General features: G+C 41.1%; 1 protein-coding gene across 1 annotated transcript; it reads left to right on the plus strand.

Annotated features, from left to right (window-relative positions):
- Positions 1 to 9,510, plus strand: ARPC3 (actin related protein 2/3 complex subunit 3). Its single transcript, NM_001309270.1, has 7 exons — positions 1 to 20; positions 2,396 to 2,495; positions 5,377 to 5,453; positions 7,007 to 7,075; positions 8,141 to 8,267; positions 8,625 to 8,719; positions 9,197 to 9,510. Exons 1-7 carry the CDS (start codon positions 15 to 17, stop codon positions 9,257 to 9,259), a joined length of 537 nt encoding a protein of 178 aa, NP_001296199.1. The 5' UTR covers positions 1 to 14; the 3' UTR covers positions 9,260 to 9,510.
- Positions 9,511 to 16,377: the final 6,867 nt, after the last annotated feature.

A 16,377-nucleotide genomic window follows, 5' to 3' on the forward strand; every position in this document is an offset into this window, starting at 1 on the left:
GCGGCGCCGTCAAGATGCCGGTAAGGCGGCCGAGTTGGGGATGCGGGGAGACGGCGAGCATTGGGGAGAGCAGCAAGAAGTCGTGCATGCGCCGAGAGAAGCGGGCCGAGGAGGGCAGAGAGGAAGCAGGGGCCGAGAAGGGGAGGCCGAGGGGAGGGGGCCGGTGCCTGCAGGATTGGGGCGGCCCGGGGTGTCGGCCGTGGGGGCGGGGGCGCGGCCGAGCGCCCGGAGACCAGGGCCGTGCGGAGGAGGCTGCCCGGCCCTTCCCGCCCCCTTCTCTCCAGTCCCGACGCCTTCTCTCGCCCGTTCTGCACCCCCGGCTCCGGCAGGGTCCCCCGAGCTTCCCCAGAGCCAGGAGCCAAGGGCTGCGCGTTTTGTTTTTCATTTTTCAAGTCCGGGGTCCGGCTTCTCCTTTTTTCCTGGGGGCCCACTTCCTCCTTCGCCCCAGGGGGCGGGTCCCTCCCGCAGCTCGTGCCTGTCGAACCCCGCTTCCCGGACTCCGCCCCCGTCCCCCGGCGGTGACGGCCACCCCTGAGCCGCTGGGCTTAGGGCCCCAGAGCAGACTCAGGTCCGCGCCTGGTTCCCAGATGTTTCTGTCTTCTTGTGCTTCGGAGTAGGAGCGAAATTGACGGTGGTCTGGTTGCTCTTAATTTCTGACAGCCAGTCTGGGGGGTAGATTTATTGCCATCATGGTCTACATTTTACAGATTAGGAAAAAGGAGGTTCAGTAACATGGGCTTATTCAGACGACAAACATTACTGAGCACCTGCTGCATGCCGAGCACTGTTACGGCACTGAATGAGCCCAGCAAATCCCTCCTCTGAAGGAGTTTACCTCTAATGGGGAGACAAACAATTAACACGTAAATGTAAATAAAATAAAGGAGATCGTTTCAGACAGTGAAAAATGCCATCAAGGAAATGCTAGATGGGTAACAAAACATGAAGGGGAGGGTGGAGGTTGCTTTAAATGAAGCATACCTGTGACAAAAAGGAGCAAGCCATACTTAGAGATGTATATCTTATGAGTCGCATAGCTACCATTTGACTCCTGACGTGTGCCAGCAGGCCTGAGCTGCCTGCTTTATATAAATTATCCCATTTAATCCTCACGGTGACCCTGTGAAGTAGATATGTTATTGTTCTCTCCTTTTGCAGAGGAGGAAATGAGGCTCAGAGAAGATAAGTAACTTGCCCAAGGTTGCGCACAAACCAGATTTTAAGCCAGGACCCTAAAGCCCTGTGCTCATTCCAGTTGCGCAGAGTACCTTGGACTTCCCCTGTGATCCCTTATTTAATATTTGTCTTCTCCGTGAGCCTGAACGTTCTTCAAGGGTGGAAACCATACTGGGCTTGCATCCTGTTATGTCACTGTGCCTTGCCCATAGATGGTGCTTAGTAATCGTTTTGTGAATGAATGAATTCGTGAATGGTGCCCGTGTTGTCTTACAAAAAGCCAGACATCTTGTAAAAAGCAGAACTGGGAATCAGCATACAAATTGCTCTCATTAATTTGATTTTTTTCCCCTCCTTTAACTCACACCTACTCACTGAAGGCAGTATATATCTCTTCATTTTACAAACTTGGAGACTGGCTAAGAGAAGAAAAGTGATGTCGTGGTCAAACACCAAGCCAGGAAGTGGCAGAGCTGAAAAGCAGTGCTTAGGTTCTGGCTTAACAACAGCTGGGGGAGGGGTACCCCTAATTAATATCGTGTTTGCCTATTTCTGTAGTGTGGATACTCCTACCACTTAGCAATGTGAACATGGAACTGGAAGAGATGCACAGTAGCACCCCATTGTATAGTATTTCCACCATAAAGATACCAAGACATAAATAACCTTAAGATGGTAAACAGTAGTAAAACAACTTTTAAAAATAGGAAGTTGTGAATTTTGACTATTTATTACCTTTGGTGGATGTGGTTTTTAAATTTTTTTGCTGATTGTCCCTGAGCTAACATCTGTGCCAATCTTCCTCTATTTTGTCTGTGGGATGCTGCCACAGTGTGGCTTGATGAGTGGTGTGTAGGTCTGCTCCCGGCATCCAAACCCACGAACCCCAGGCCACTGAAGCGGAGCATGCGAACTTAACCACTACACCACTGGGCTGGCCCTACCTTTGTTTTTAATACTGTTTATTTAACTGTAAATTTGTATAATTTTAATTTGTAATAATGGCTGTGTTCAACAACCAACTTGGCTCAAAATTTAACAGTTTTCATGAGCCAGTGAGAGCCAGCCACAGCACGTGGCTGCCACCATCCCTCTGCCTCATCCCCTAGTTAATCTTGGAGTGGTTGCTGTCTTTTTCCCTTTGAGGAAATGTTCTTGTCTCCCCTGCTGACGTTGCTCTCTTTTTGCTTCTATATTCTTACCTGGCTTGCCACTACAGGCTTACCACTCTTCTCTCATGGACCCTGACACTAAACTCATTGGAAACATGGCACTGTTGCCCATCAGAAGTCAATTCAAAGGACCTGCCCCTAGAGAGAGTAAGTTGAAACCCCTTTCCATTATTTTCAGATTTGGGTATGAAACATCCCGCGACCCTCTGACATCAAATTGGGGAAATTCTGAGCTCAGTCTTCTGCTTCAGATTGCTTTTGTATTTTCTATTTGCTTGGCAGATACTGTTTTCTAGACCTTTCAAGATCATGGGTATATGTTGCATCTAATGGGGAACTGTATTATTATTGCTGCTCATTTCTCCAGGATATTTTGTTGAAGGGAAAGAAAAAATGTTCTTAATTCTTGACACTGTTCCTATCATCCCTATCAGTCAGTTCTTTGAAACTGAGCTAATGCTGCTACTTCTGTAAAATGCCATGTCCTCATCCTTTCTCTGTCATCACGATGGAAAAAAAAACATATTTTAACCTCTTCCCCATCTAAATCTGCTTCCTTTCTCCATTCTTCAGGATCTTCATTTTTAGCAATACCTTGATCTTAAATCTTAAGTGTCCTATCTAATATTACTCATTTCTTCTTTTGCTTTCTGAATTTTATATCTTTGCTTTCTTTCTTGGCATTCACTTTCTTTTCTTTAACCATTTTTTACTGTTGAGAAAGCTCCATCCTTTTCATACACTATGTGAGACTCTTCTGACACATCCTGAGATGTTCTGCCAACCGTGTAATTTGTCTGACATTAGACATGGTTGCCCTGCCCCAGAAAGGGTCTGCAGTGAGTTCCATTCATGGTCTCCAAGACCATGTTTTTTTTTTCTCCCCTGCGTTTTTTTTTCCTCCCCAAATCCCCCCAGTACATAGTTGTATATTTTAGTTGTGGGTCCTTCCAGTTGTGGCATGTAGGACGCTGCCTCAGCATGGCCTAATGAGTGGTGCCATGTCTGTGCCCAGGATCTGAACCAGCGAAACCCTGGGCCACCAAAGTGGAGCATGTGAACTTAACCCTCGGCCACGGGGCCAGCCCCTAAGACCATGGTTTTAATTACCAATTTTGTACTGACCCTATCTCCATTCCTCTGCCAGAGTGTTTGACTTGATCTCTTTTAATTTAATTTTGTTTTCAACACCAATCGAAAGCTCGGTAAATGTCATAAACTTGGTGAGTCACCGCAGTCTTTACTTGATTCTGAGATGAAGAAAAAGGAAGAGATGGAAAAAAAACAGACCAAAAAGAAGTAAAATAATATAAAGGAATTACAGCAAAGGAAAAATAAGAATCAATGTTGGCCCAGATTCCTTGAGAAGAACACTTTTAAGATCATTGCAAAGTACTATATAGTATGTCAGAAGATTCCATTAACTAGGGGTGGAGGAAATCTAATTACCACCTTTGCAATTCTTGGGCCCTTGAGGGAGAATGGGACCCCAAGAAACCAGATTTTCCTGATTGCTGTAGTCGAGGAATGACCTGTTACTCTTACCCGGGGGACTGGAATAGAACTAATTTGGAATTATGGAAGCGTATAAGCCTGTGCTGTGAGCTAAAAAACTGTTAGCATTAATCAAATTAATTTATTTATATCCAACAGATAACCTTTTGAACATCTTTTATGTGACAAACACTCTTCTGAATCCTGTGGCCTCCCCCTCACCCCCCACGTCATTACATTTAGAAGAATTAGCTGGTTCTGTAGACACTATTGAATCTTCTGAGGAAGTTTCCTTTTTGTAGATGAGAAAATAGATTACGAGAAAATAGAATTCTGTGGAAATTCCGTAGCAGGAGAATGAGCAGGAATAAAGACAGCTGAATTATAGAGTAGTGAAACTGCAGGGTCCCTTTGCATTTCTGCTGTGTGAGAGGGATGGCAGTCACAGACGAGAAGTATAAATAACCGTCTGCGTTGCTGAAACCAGCTGCCGGGTATCAAGACCCTGGGATTTTGACCTTTTTAAAATGAAAAAAGGAAAACAAAAATTACCAAAGAAATTGTGTCATGAGATCTGTCTTTGTCACAACAGTATTTCTGGCTTTCGTCAGTCTCTGACCATGTAGAACAGCTTGTACAAATATATTTTAAGGCATAGTTTTTATAAAAAGAAAGATGGATATGTAACCCCAGTGTGTTCCCACATGACAATTGAGAGTTTTTTCCCCTGAAACTATTGTATGTAAATCCAAATAAAATTATATTGAATACTTTTTTTTTTTTAATGGAGGAGTCTCCATGGTAGACACATAGTCCTCTCTCATGTTAAACTGCCTGGCTTCTTTTTTTTCCTTATTTTTTTTTTTTTAATGAGGGAGATTGGCTCTGAGCTCACATCTGTTGCCAATCATCCTCTTTTTTTTATGTCCCCAAAGCCCCAGTACATAGTCATATATCCTAGTTGTATGTCCTTCTAGTTCTTCTCTGTGGGATGCTGCCACAGCATGGCTTGATGAGCAGTGTGTAGGTCGGTGCCCAGGATCCCAACTGGCAAACCCTGGGCCGCTGAAGTGGAGCGTGTGAACCTAACCACTATGCCACCCATCCAGCCCCTGAATACTTTTCATTTTTAAAATGTATTCTGTTAAAGTTAGTCTGTGCTGTCTCAGTCTCTTTTATAAATGCATTGAGAGATGTCTGGAATGATGTTCACCAGATGTTAATAGTAGTTATTTCTGGGTAGTGAGGTTTGGGTGACAATTAAAAATTTTTTTCCTGTATTGATTAATTTATTTTTCTAATGAGCATGTATAATTTTTATAAAGACAATATATCCATAAGAATAAACCATGTACTTAGTTTTCTAGAAATCGTTTGTAAAGACTTTATATTTCAGCAGCCTCATTTTATTTTGTTCAGCTCTAAAACCCTTGACTGTTGAGCTTAGCTATATATAGTTTTTGTAGCTTTGTTCGGTTTTATGTTTTGTATTTGGCTAATGTTCTCTCTCTTCTTGCCCTCGTATCCTGCTTAGCAAAAGATACAGATATTGTGGATGAAGCCATCTATTACTTCAAGGCCAATGTCTTCTTCAAAAACTATGAAATTAAGGTAAAATACAGAGCTTTTAATATTTAATTTAGTTTTCTGATAGGGATAATATCTACCTGGCAGTCAGGGGTGCTCTGAGGAGTAAATAAAAGAAAATGAGGTTGTGTGATTTTAAAAATCCAGAACAGTGCCTTATGTTAGACTCCATATCAATATTAGTTTCTCATTTTTCCTCCAAAGTCTACACCAGGGGTTGGCAAACTACAGCCTGAGGGCCAGTCTAGCCCACTGCCTCTTTTTTGTAAATAAAGTTCTGTGGGAACACAGCCACCCGCTTTAGTTTGTATATTGTCAGTGGCTGCTTTCATGCCACAACAGCTGAGTTAATTGTGGTAAGGACTGTACAGCCCGCAAAGCCTAAAATAGTTACTGTCTGGTCCTTTACCGAAAAGTCGCCATCTCATGGTCTGGACACGTCTTCGTTTATTCAACATTAATTAAGCACCTACTAGGTGCCAGTCCAAGACTGAAAATCCTATGTGCTATGTTATTTTTTCTATGCTTCCTGGGTCTTGGATCTGAGATGGAGAAATAAACTTCACTGACCCTGTCCCTTGCCTCAGCCCCCTTCTCTTCTGCTCCTAGTTCCTGTGAGGAATGAGGTCAAGGAGAAGGTAGGAGGAGGATGGCAGGAAAGGAGAGGGGGAAATGGAAAAAAAGGTTTTCTGAGCTCCTGCTGTGAGCAAGTTACCAGGAATGTCACACATTTTCTTGATAATATTCAACAATTTGGAACTTTAGCCTCTGCTGCCGAACTTTGACCTTTTGGAATCAAACGGTGTGAAATCTTTATTTGCAGACTCTTGGTCTACAAATTGTAGTGTAAACATTCTGTGGTATTAACGGAGTGATTTCTGTGTCTAATGCATGGTCTAAGTGTTGTGGTTGTAATAGGTATAAATAAATATTATAATTCTACCACATTTCATTCTCTCAAATATCATCTGATCTTAAAAATAGGAAAATGTGTAGTTTGTTTTTTTTTAAACTATAAATCTGTGTAACATTTGACCTGAAGTACATACCACATTTGATCAACATCCATTTGTCTTCTGCACATTTTCCTTTTGGGTGGGTCAAGAATTGGGCTTATGGAGCTCTTCAAGAACAAGTCACATGTGAATTAATTGCTTCCTCTTTAAGAGTCATGAATGTTTCTGTTCTCAGCAGAGATCCTGAAGTGAAAGTGTTTTTAAAAATTAGCCAACCATCTGGTACACCTCCGGTTTTCCAGGCAGCCTTGTTAACTCTCCTTCCTATACAGAGTGAGGGCCTGGTTGCACAGCTCCCCGGGAACCCAGGGCTGGGGGAGCTGAGGCAAACAGGATCAGCCACACAGCTCATGGTGGAAGCTGGTGGCTCCCTCCCCAGGAGCGGACAGAAAAGGGCCTTGAAAAGACTGCATTTGGAGCATGGGAATTTGTGATGCTGTAGTAACTATATTTTCACAGTGTTCAGTTGATAATCAAAAGGCAAAGATTGAATTCGTTTATTGCACATAATTGTTATGTTTTAATCAGCACTATTTTTAAACTTTGTTTTCCCCCCTGTAGAATGAAGCTGATAGGACCTTGATATATATAACTCTCTACATTTCTGAGTGTCTGAAGAAACTCCAAAAGGTAATATAACTTGGATGATCATCTATCAGGAAACCAAATTATAATAGGTATTTGGACTTGTTGAGACAAGTAGAAAATATTTCCTCTAACCTAGAGCATGGACGTAACAGTAATAGTTGACAAATCAGAAGATAAGGGTAGTGGTGGTTTAAGGCTTTTGCATGTGTTTTCCCAAGACAAAAGTCTTTTTTCTTTTTCTTTTTTTTTTGGTGAGGAAGATTGGCCCTGTGCTAACATCCATTGCTTGTCTTCCTTTTTCTTGAGGAAGATTTGCCCTGAGCTAACATCCATGCCAGTCTTCCTCTATTTTGTATGTAGGATGCTGCCACAGCATGGCTTGATGAGTGATTTGTAAGTCCACACCCGTGATCCGAACCCGCAAACCCCAGGCCACTGAAGTAGAGTGTGCAAACTTAACCACTATGCCACCAGGCCAGCCCTCCAAGACAGAAATCTTGACCAAAAAACTCCTTTTAAGCCCTTGGCTCAGGGGTTCTTAACCTGGGGTCCAAGGATAGAATTCAAGGGTCCATGAACTTGAGTAGGAAGAGATTACATCTTTCTTTTCATTAACCTCTAACTGAAATTTAGCATTCACTTCATTATTAATGTAGGCAGTAGCCCACAGTAGTGTTAGCAACACCTCTGCCTTTTTCTCCACTAGAAATCACAGCATTTTTCTCTTACATTTAGAGTTGAAGATATTTTGAAATTTTGTTTACACTCATTACTACTTCAAAATTTAGTTATTAACCCCTTGCTGGATCTTGTTATTTAATTCATGAATAAAGCAGCATATTTATGACTATGTCATAAATTTGTTTTTTATTATAATTATTGTATTTCACTATAATTGGTTTCTTTTGTGATTCTATGTATTCTATCTTATTCATTTAAAACATTATTCTGAGAAGGGGCTTACAGGCTTCACCAGATTGCAAAAGGGCACCAAAAACATTAATAACGTAAGCCGTAGCTACTTAGACTAAAGAACTGCAAATTAGTTATTAGTAATCTTTTCCCTGTAAAATACTTGTGTGTGTGCACATATTTTTTTTTTTTCAGTGCAATTCCAAAAGCCAAGGCGAGAAAGAAATGTATACACTGGGAATCACTAATTTTCCCATTCCTGGAGAGCCTGGTTTTCCACTTAACGCAATTTATGCCAAACCTGCAAACAAACAGGAAGATGGTAAGAGCAGGGTCTCCACCTCTCTCTATGGCACAAGATTTTCTCCATTTGACCTTTTCCCCCCTCCTTTTCTTGCCCTGATTGGTATACAGATTGAGAGTGGAATCACTAGCATGTACATCATCTTACTAGTCACTCTCAAAAAAGACTCTTGGCAACACGTATAACATGTAGAAAATGTTTTGGACCAAAATGAATATAGTTATAAAACCGTTTGGCCTGCCATTTCTATTTCTTATCGTTTTCGACTATATAGGAATGTATTGCCAAGGTCAATGTCTAGATCAGCAACTAGCACATTTGGGATGCATTCTCAAATACGGTTTTTTTTGTTGTTCTCCCTGCTCCTTATTTTAGAAGTCATGAGGGCCTACTTACAGCAACTGAGGCAGGAGACTGGACTGAGACTTTGTGAGAAAGTGTTTGATCCTCAGAATGATAAACCCAGCAAGGTAAGACCCTCTTTGCCTGTTTAGTTGATGCTTTTATCCTGTAGCCACCATTAAACACACTCAGGTCTCCCATTGCAAGAATACTTTCAGTTTCCACATTGCAGTGTTACTTAACTTTGAATATGTGCCTTGTGCATAGAAGGTGTTCACTGAATCACCCTGAATAATGAATTGCATATGGTAAAAGATTTTGGTTGTATGTTCTTATGTCGGGGTTTTGTAAATCTACACAACACGTTTTTTGCGTGAGCTATCTTGAATGGGTTATGTCTATTTTGTCATAATTTTGAGTGACCTGGGAGTTGCTCAAAAAAAAGAAAGAAAATTTTACATGTGCTTTCGAGGAGTTTATAATGTAAGGGCTGCCAGACTAATATTAAATCTTGTTAGTCAGTAAATTCATATTCGGACCTTAACCTTGAATTTGCATTGTGATTTGACCACCATCGTTCGTTCTGTTTTGTCCCCTCTTGTTAGTGGTGGACTTGCTTTGTGAAGAGACAGTTCATGAACAAGAGTCTTTCAGGACCTGGACAGTAAAGGGAGCCTGGGCAGACACCGTCCACAGCCGTGGGCAGCATTTCACAGCAAGATGTACACGGTTCTTTGCCTTTATTTCATAAAGTTTTATACAGAAGAAGGAAGAGAGCATGTCTTTACTTGAAGAGCTCTTTATCAAGAATTTGGGTGGGGGAGGGAAAAATGGGCTGTTGATGGGTGATTTGAAATTTTCTCCACTATTAAGTTGGTGCTTAATAAGTAATAATAATAAAGAAATTTCTAACATTCCATGTCAGAAAAATTTTATTGCTTGTATTTGACACTCAAAATTTTTTGTGAAATAATATTCACCCTTTTAAAATGTACAATTCAGTGATTTTTCGTATATATACAAAGTTTTGCAACCATTGTCACTAATTCCAGAACATTTTCACCATCTCCAAAAGATGTACCTGTTCTCTTTAGCAGTCACCCCCGTATTCCTCTCCAACCCCCTCCTCCTAGTCCCTGGCAACCACTGATCTGCTTTCTGTCTCTATGGATTTGCCTATTCTGGACATTTCACATAAATAGGATCATATATCGTGGCCATTTGTGTCTGGTTTCTTTTTTCTTTTTTTTTTTTTTTGAGGAAGATTAGCCTTGAGCTCACATCTGCTGCCAGTCCTCCTCTTTTTGCTGAGGAAGACTGGCCCTGAGCTAACATCCGTGCCCATCTTCCTCTACTTTATATGTGGGACGCCTACCACAGCATGGCTTGCCAAGTGGTGCCATGTCTGCACCTGGGATCTGAACCGGCAAACCCCAGGCCACCATAGCGTAAAGTGCGAATTTAACCACTGCGCCACCAGGCCAGCTCCTGTGTCTGGTTTCTTTCACCTAGTGTCATCTTTTCAAGGTTCATCCATGTTATAGCATGTATCCGTACTTCATTCATTTTTCTTTTTTTATTATAAAATACACACAAATTTCCCATTTTAACCATTTTTAAGTGTACAATTCACTGGCATTAATTACATTCACAATCTTGTGCAACCGTCACCATTAGCTATTTACAAAGTTTTTCATTACCCAAATGGAAACACTAACCATTAAAGCCCTCGTAATTGTAACTTCCAACTCCTTTTAACAGTAATCTACTTTCAGTCTCTGAATTTGCCTGTCCCTGGCACCTCATAGAAATGGAATCAGACAATATTTGTTCTTTTGTGTCTGGCTCCTTTTACTTAGCATAACGTCCTCAAGGTCTGTCCGTGTTGTGGCATGTCAGAACTTCATTCTGTTTTATGTCTGAGTCATATTCCATTGTATGGATAGACCCCATTTTGTTTATCCGTTCATCAGTTTATGGACGTCTGGGTTGTTCCATGTTTTGGCTGTTAGGAACAATGTTGCCAAGAACATTAGTATACAAATTTTTGTGTGGACGTATGTTTCCATTTCTCTTGGTTAAATACCAGCAAGTGCAATTGCTGAGCTGTATGGTAACTATGTTTAACTTTCTGGAGAACTGCCAGCCAGGTTTTTCCACAGTGGCTGTACTATTTTACATTCCCACCAACAACCTGTGAGGGTTCTAGTTTCTCCACATCCTCACCAACACTTAGTTGTTTAGAGCCATCCTAGTGGGTGTGAGGCAGCATCTCATTGTAGTTTTTATTTGTTTTTCCCTAATGAAGAATGATGCTGAGCATCTTGTCATGCAGTATTGACTGTATATCTTCTTTGAGGAAACATTTATTCAAATCCTTTGCCCTTTTCTCGTTTTTTGGGTTTTTTTGGTGAGGAAGATTAGCCCTGAGCTAACATCTGCCACCAAACCTCCTGTTTTTGCTGAGGAAGATTGGCCCTGAGCTAACATCCGTGCCCATCTTCCTCTACTTTATATGTGGGACGCCTGTCACAGCATGGCTTGGCAAGCGGTGCCATGTCTGCGCCTGGGATCTGAACTGGCAAACACCAGGCCACCAAAGCAGAACGTGCGAACTTAACGGCTGCACCACTGGGCCAGCCCCCCATTTTTTACTTGAATTATTTGTCTTTTTGATGTTGAGTTGGAGTTCTTTATATATATTCATAATACTAGACTTAGCAGATAATGTGATTTGCAAAAATTTTCTCCCATTCTGTTGGTAGTTTTTTCATTTTCTTGATTGTGTCCTTTGAAGCACAGAGGTTTTTAATTTTGGTGAAGTTTCATTTGTCTATTTTTTCTTTGGTAACTTGTGCTTTTGGTGTCATATCCAAGAAACCATTGCTTAATCCAAAGTGTTGATTTATTCCTGTTTCTAAGCATTTTATACTTGTAGTTCTTACATTTAGGTCTTTGATCCATTTTGAGTTAATTTTTATATATGAAGTGAGGTAGGAGTCCAGCTTTATTCTTTTGCATGTGGCTATCCATTTGTTGTGGTACCAATTATTGAAAAGATTATTCTTTCCCTTTTAAAGATTTTATTATTCCTTTTTCTCCCCAAAGCCCCCTGGTACATAGTTGTATATTTTTAGTTGTGGGTCCTTCTAGTTGTGGCATGTGGGACGCCGCCTCAGCATGGCTTGATGAACGGTGCCGTGTCCGCGTCCAGGATCCGAACCGGCGAAGCCCTGGGCCACAGAACTGGAACACATGAACCCAACCTCTCGGCCACCGGGCCGGCCCCCATTCTTTCCCTTTTAAATTGTCTTGGCCCCTTTGTCAAAAGTCAGTTGACCATAAATGTACGGGTTTATTTCTGGACTCTATATTGTCTATCTTTATGTGACATTCACTTTACATTTGGCCAGTTTTTAGCATGTAAGAAGTTTTCATTATTTGGCTGACAGAAGTAGCTATTATGTGAGTTCTTCCAGAAACATATGAGACCACACATTTCCTGGTATGTTAAGGTTATAAATTAGATCTTTCAGGAAGTGCCTTGAGTCCTTTGGACATAAAGTTACTGCACTGCCTTCTCTATTGCACCTTTATGCATTTGGCTTTTAAGAGGCAGTTTTTTCAATATCTGTGCTGGGATTGTATTTAGCTCAGAAAACCCAATTTAGAAGGCCTTGGGGGTTCTGTGTTTCTTGGAGTCCGGAAGTAGCACCTGAATGGGGCAGCCATTTAGGGTGTCACTGGGGACCCAGCCTCCTCCTATTTTCTTGCTCCACTCTCCTTTGCACGTGGCACTCATCCCCATAGTCTCTACATGCTCCTGCAGCTCTGGGCTTGGCAGGAAGAAGAGGGGAGAGCAAGAGGGATGAAGGGGCATGCCAGTGAGTATCACTGTAAGTACCCTTCTCAGAAACCCGTCCCAGAGACTTGCACTTGTGTCTCCTTGGCCTTTAGCTACAAGGGAGTCTGGAAAGAGGAAAATTTTAACCGAGCCTGTTGCTACCCTGATTATTTGTATTGTGCTACTGAGGACAAGGGGAAGGCTATACAGAAGCAGACCTAAGTTTAAAATCGTATTCAAACTGGAGCTTTATGGTGATACTTGATCAACTAGAGCATTCCATTTTGGTTTTATGGGTTAATATGTAATTTTAATGCATGAGTTAGATGCTCTTGAGCATGTGTTCACTCAAGGTCTGAATTATGGATTGAGTACAACATTTCACAAACCCAAGGCTATGAGTATGTAAAAACACGCTCCACAGATACACGAAAGGGCAGTCTTTAAAGAGTGTTGTTGTTGGGTTGTGTTTTTGTTTTATAATTAAAATTCTCATCTAAAATCAGATTCTGGGTGTTTGGGTTGAAACTTCAGTTACAGACTCAGAGACATGTCAGAAAGGAAGAAAGAAAGCCACAGTGATCCTTATCACGATTAAAGGTTTCTCATCAGTTGTAACAAACGTCCCAATCTGGGGTGGGATGTTGATAGCAGGGGAGGTGTGGGTGTGCGGGGCAGCCAAGGGCTGGCAGGGAGCTCTCTGCACTTGCTGCACAAGTTGGCTGTGGACCTAAAACTGCTCTACATTAGGCCTGTCAATTAATTCATACATAGATAAACACAAAACATTTTTTTAAAAGAGTAAAGGTTTATTTCTAACAAATGTATCTTTTTTAATTGTGGAACCTTTGTGATAGAAACCAACTCACTCTGGTGCCTGTTCCCTTAGTGCCAGCAGGGGGAGCACAGACAATAAGAGCTAAAAACTTGGCTTCTAAATGATTTCCCCTTTGGTGCCGTACAATGGTGGGTGTTCGTTTTGTTTTTTAATGTACCTGAGAGAACAGTTTCCGAAGGATTTAGAATAAATTATACATGAAGTATAGCATAATGGATTTAAAAATACAGCTTTAATCAAAATGTAATGTCGACATTAAAAGAAGAATGTTACAAGGTAGGACTTTTTAGGGAAGGTAATTTAGTAATAATTATCAGATTTTTTTGGTCTTTTTTTAATTGTATTAGATTTTTTTTTTTTTTTTGGAGGAAGATTAGCCCTGAGCTAACAGCTGCTGCCAATCCTTCTCTTTTTGCTGAGGAAGACTGGCCCTGAGCTAACATCTGTGCCCATCCTCCTCCACTTTATATGCGGTTCGCCTGCCACAGCATGGCATTCCAAACGGTGCCATGTCCACACCCGGGATCCGAACTGGGGAACCCCAGGCCACTGAAGCAGAACATGTGAACTTAACCACTGTGCCACTGGGCTGGCCCCTCCAGTCATCTTTTAATAGAGAATTGGATAAATAAGTTATGGTACATCCATAAAATGAAACATGCAGCTGTTAAAAATAATAAAGGGGGACCAGTCCCATGGCCGAGTGGTTAAGTTCATGTGTTCCTCTTCAGTGGCCCAGGGTGTCGCCAGTTTGAATCCTGGGCGTGGACATGGCACTGCTTGTCAGGCCATGCTGAGGCAGCATCCCACATGCCACAACTAGAAGGGCCCACAACTAAAATACACAACCATGTACCAAGGGGCGTTGGGAGAAAAAGGAAAAATAAAATCTTTAAAAAAAAAAAGGGCTCTATCTGTTCTGTTATGGAAAGATGCCTTAGGATGCATCATTGGGTAAAACAAAGTTGGGGGCAGTATTATAGTATGATTCCATCCTTATTTATTTAATTGTATGTACTCCAGAAGAAACGATGGCAGCACATACACCAACTGTTAACAGTGACTATCTTCAGGCAGGAGCAATTGCAAAGACTTGTATGTTCTAAGTCATACGTACTATAATTCAGTAAGATGTGTTACCTTAATAACCCAGTGAAAAAAGAACTTTTTAAAAAAGATAGATAGAAAATCAAATATTAGAAAATGTTACGTTAGTCAAAAACAGGCTGAGGACAACAGTCACCTTGTTCTTTTTCTTAAGCATCCTGTTTACATTTATCATTTTAATAATGCCACTAATTACTCTCATATGTGTAGGACGATTACAGTACGTGGAAATACTTGAACAAGATGTATGAGAGTTGTTGTATTCTGCATTTTCCTTCTCTCCAAAATTATTCATTCTGAAGACCTTAATAAAAAGTTTGGAGCTGTTTCCAGAAAGAAATGTAATCCTATTACACCAAAGGCCATTTGGTTTGTCTCCCCCTTCATTTTGTTTATAGACGTTTGGAAGACCATTCCGTTAGGAGAGCGTAATTTTAGGGCCACATCTGTTCTGTGTTGATTTTGAGATAAACCATCAATCGTGATTTTCCACTTTGCTTTAACACTGCAGCTCCAGTTTACAGGTGACCTGGCAGTGTGCTAAACACTTTACATTTTTAAATCTTATTTAACCTTTGCAAGAACCTTTGTGGCAGATACAAGTACTATCCCCTTTTCCAGATGAAGAAGCTGAGGTCTACAGAAATTAAATGAATTGCTGAAACTCACACACTTGGAAGTTGCCAGAAATGGCAATTAAACCTAAGTCTTTCTGAATCCAGGGCTGGCCCTCTCAGCCATTATGAGATGGTCACTTTGCTCCATTGCAATTTTTAGTAACACGTTAGGGCAACAAGATCAGGAGATTGCTTTGTCCATTGCGCTATACCAGCTATTGAAACGATGTACAGGAAATGTAAATGTGAACTCTGTTCTCTGGGACTTTAACTATCTGATGAGAAATGTGGATATCAAGACAGAAACCAAGAAACACTGGAAGATGGACATCACTGCCCAGTGCTGTAGAAGCCCAGAGAAAGGGCAGGCTGTTATTGGTGAGGTCGGTTGGAGAAGATTTAGTAAAGATGGCACTCAGAACAACTGAGCTGAGAACAAGTGAGCCAAATTGGGCAGGCTTGATGAGAAAAGGATATACTGAGCCAGCTACATGATATGATCAAGCCTGGCATGAAGGAAACCTTAGGGCAAAGAATATGATGGGGACAAAGTTGCCCTAGCAGGAGGTAATGCTCCACGTTTTTGAGAGCCAGGATCAGGCTTAGAACTTTAAACTGTATTCTATCAGCAGGACAGAGGACATGACAGACTCTCCACACTAGGGCACCATTCTGCTTTTACCCACCACTATGAGAACCATTTGCCCGAGCAACATCACTTTTCCTGTCCCTTTTTTCTTTCCAAGTCATTCCACAGTTTCTGTGCTTGACTCAACAGTTTTTTTTAAACAGTTTTAATGAGACATAATTCACCCATTTAAAGTATACAATTCAATGGTTTTTAGCATATTACATGATTAATTTTTCTATATAACAAAATTTTTCATTTTAACCATTTTAAGTGCATAATTCAGTGGCATTAATTACATTCATAATATTGTGCAACCATCACTACTACCTGTTTCCAAAACTTTTCATCATCCCAAATGAGTACAGAAACTCTGTCTCCATTCTCCTTCCCCCAGCTCCTGGTGAGCTCTAATCTACTTTCTGTCTCTGGATTTGCCTATTCTAGATAATTCAGATAAGGGGAATCATTTGATACTTGTCCTTTTGCAACTGGCTCCTTTCATTTAGCATCACGTTTTTGGGGTTCATCCATGTTGCAGCATGTATCAGAACTTGGTTCCTTTTCATGGCTGAATAATATTCTATTGTGTGGATAGACCACATTTTGTTTATTTGTCTTTTGATAGGTTGTTTCTACCTTTTGGCCATTGTGAATAATGCTATAATGAACATCAGTGTACAAGTTCGTGTTTGAGTTCTTGCTTCTCACAGTGCTTTAAAAAAAATTCACTTATTTGCCATTTCATCGTG

The sequence above is a fragment of the Equus caballus genome, chromosome 8, assembly GCF_041296265.1.
Source record: "Equus caballus isolate H_3958 breed thoroughbred chromosome 8, TB-T2T, whole genome shotgun sequence".
NCBI lineage: Eukaryota > Metazoa > Chordata > Mammalia > Perissodactyla > Equidae > Equus > Equus caballus.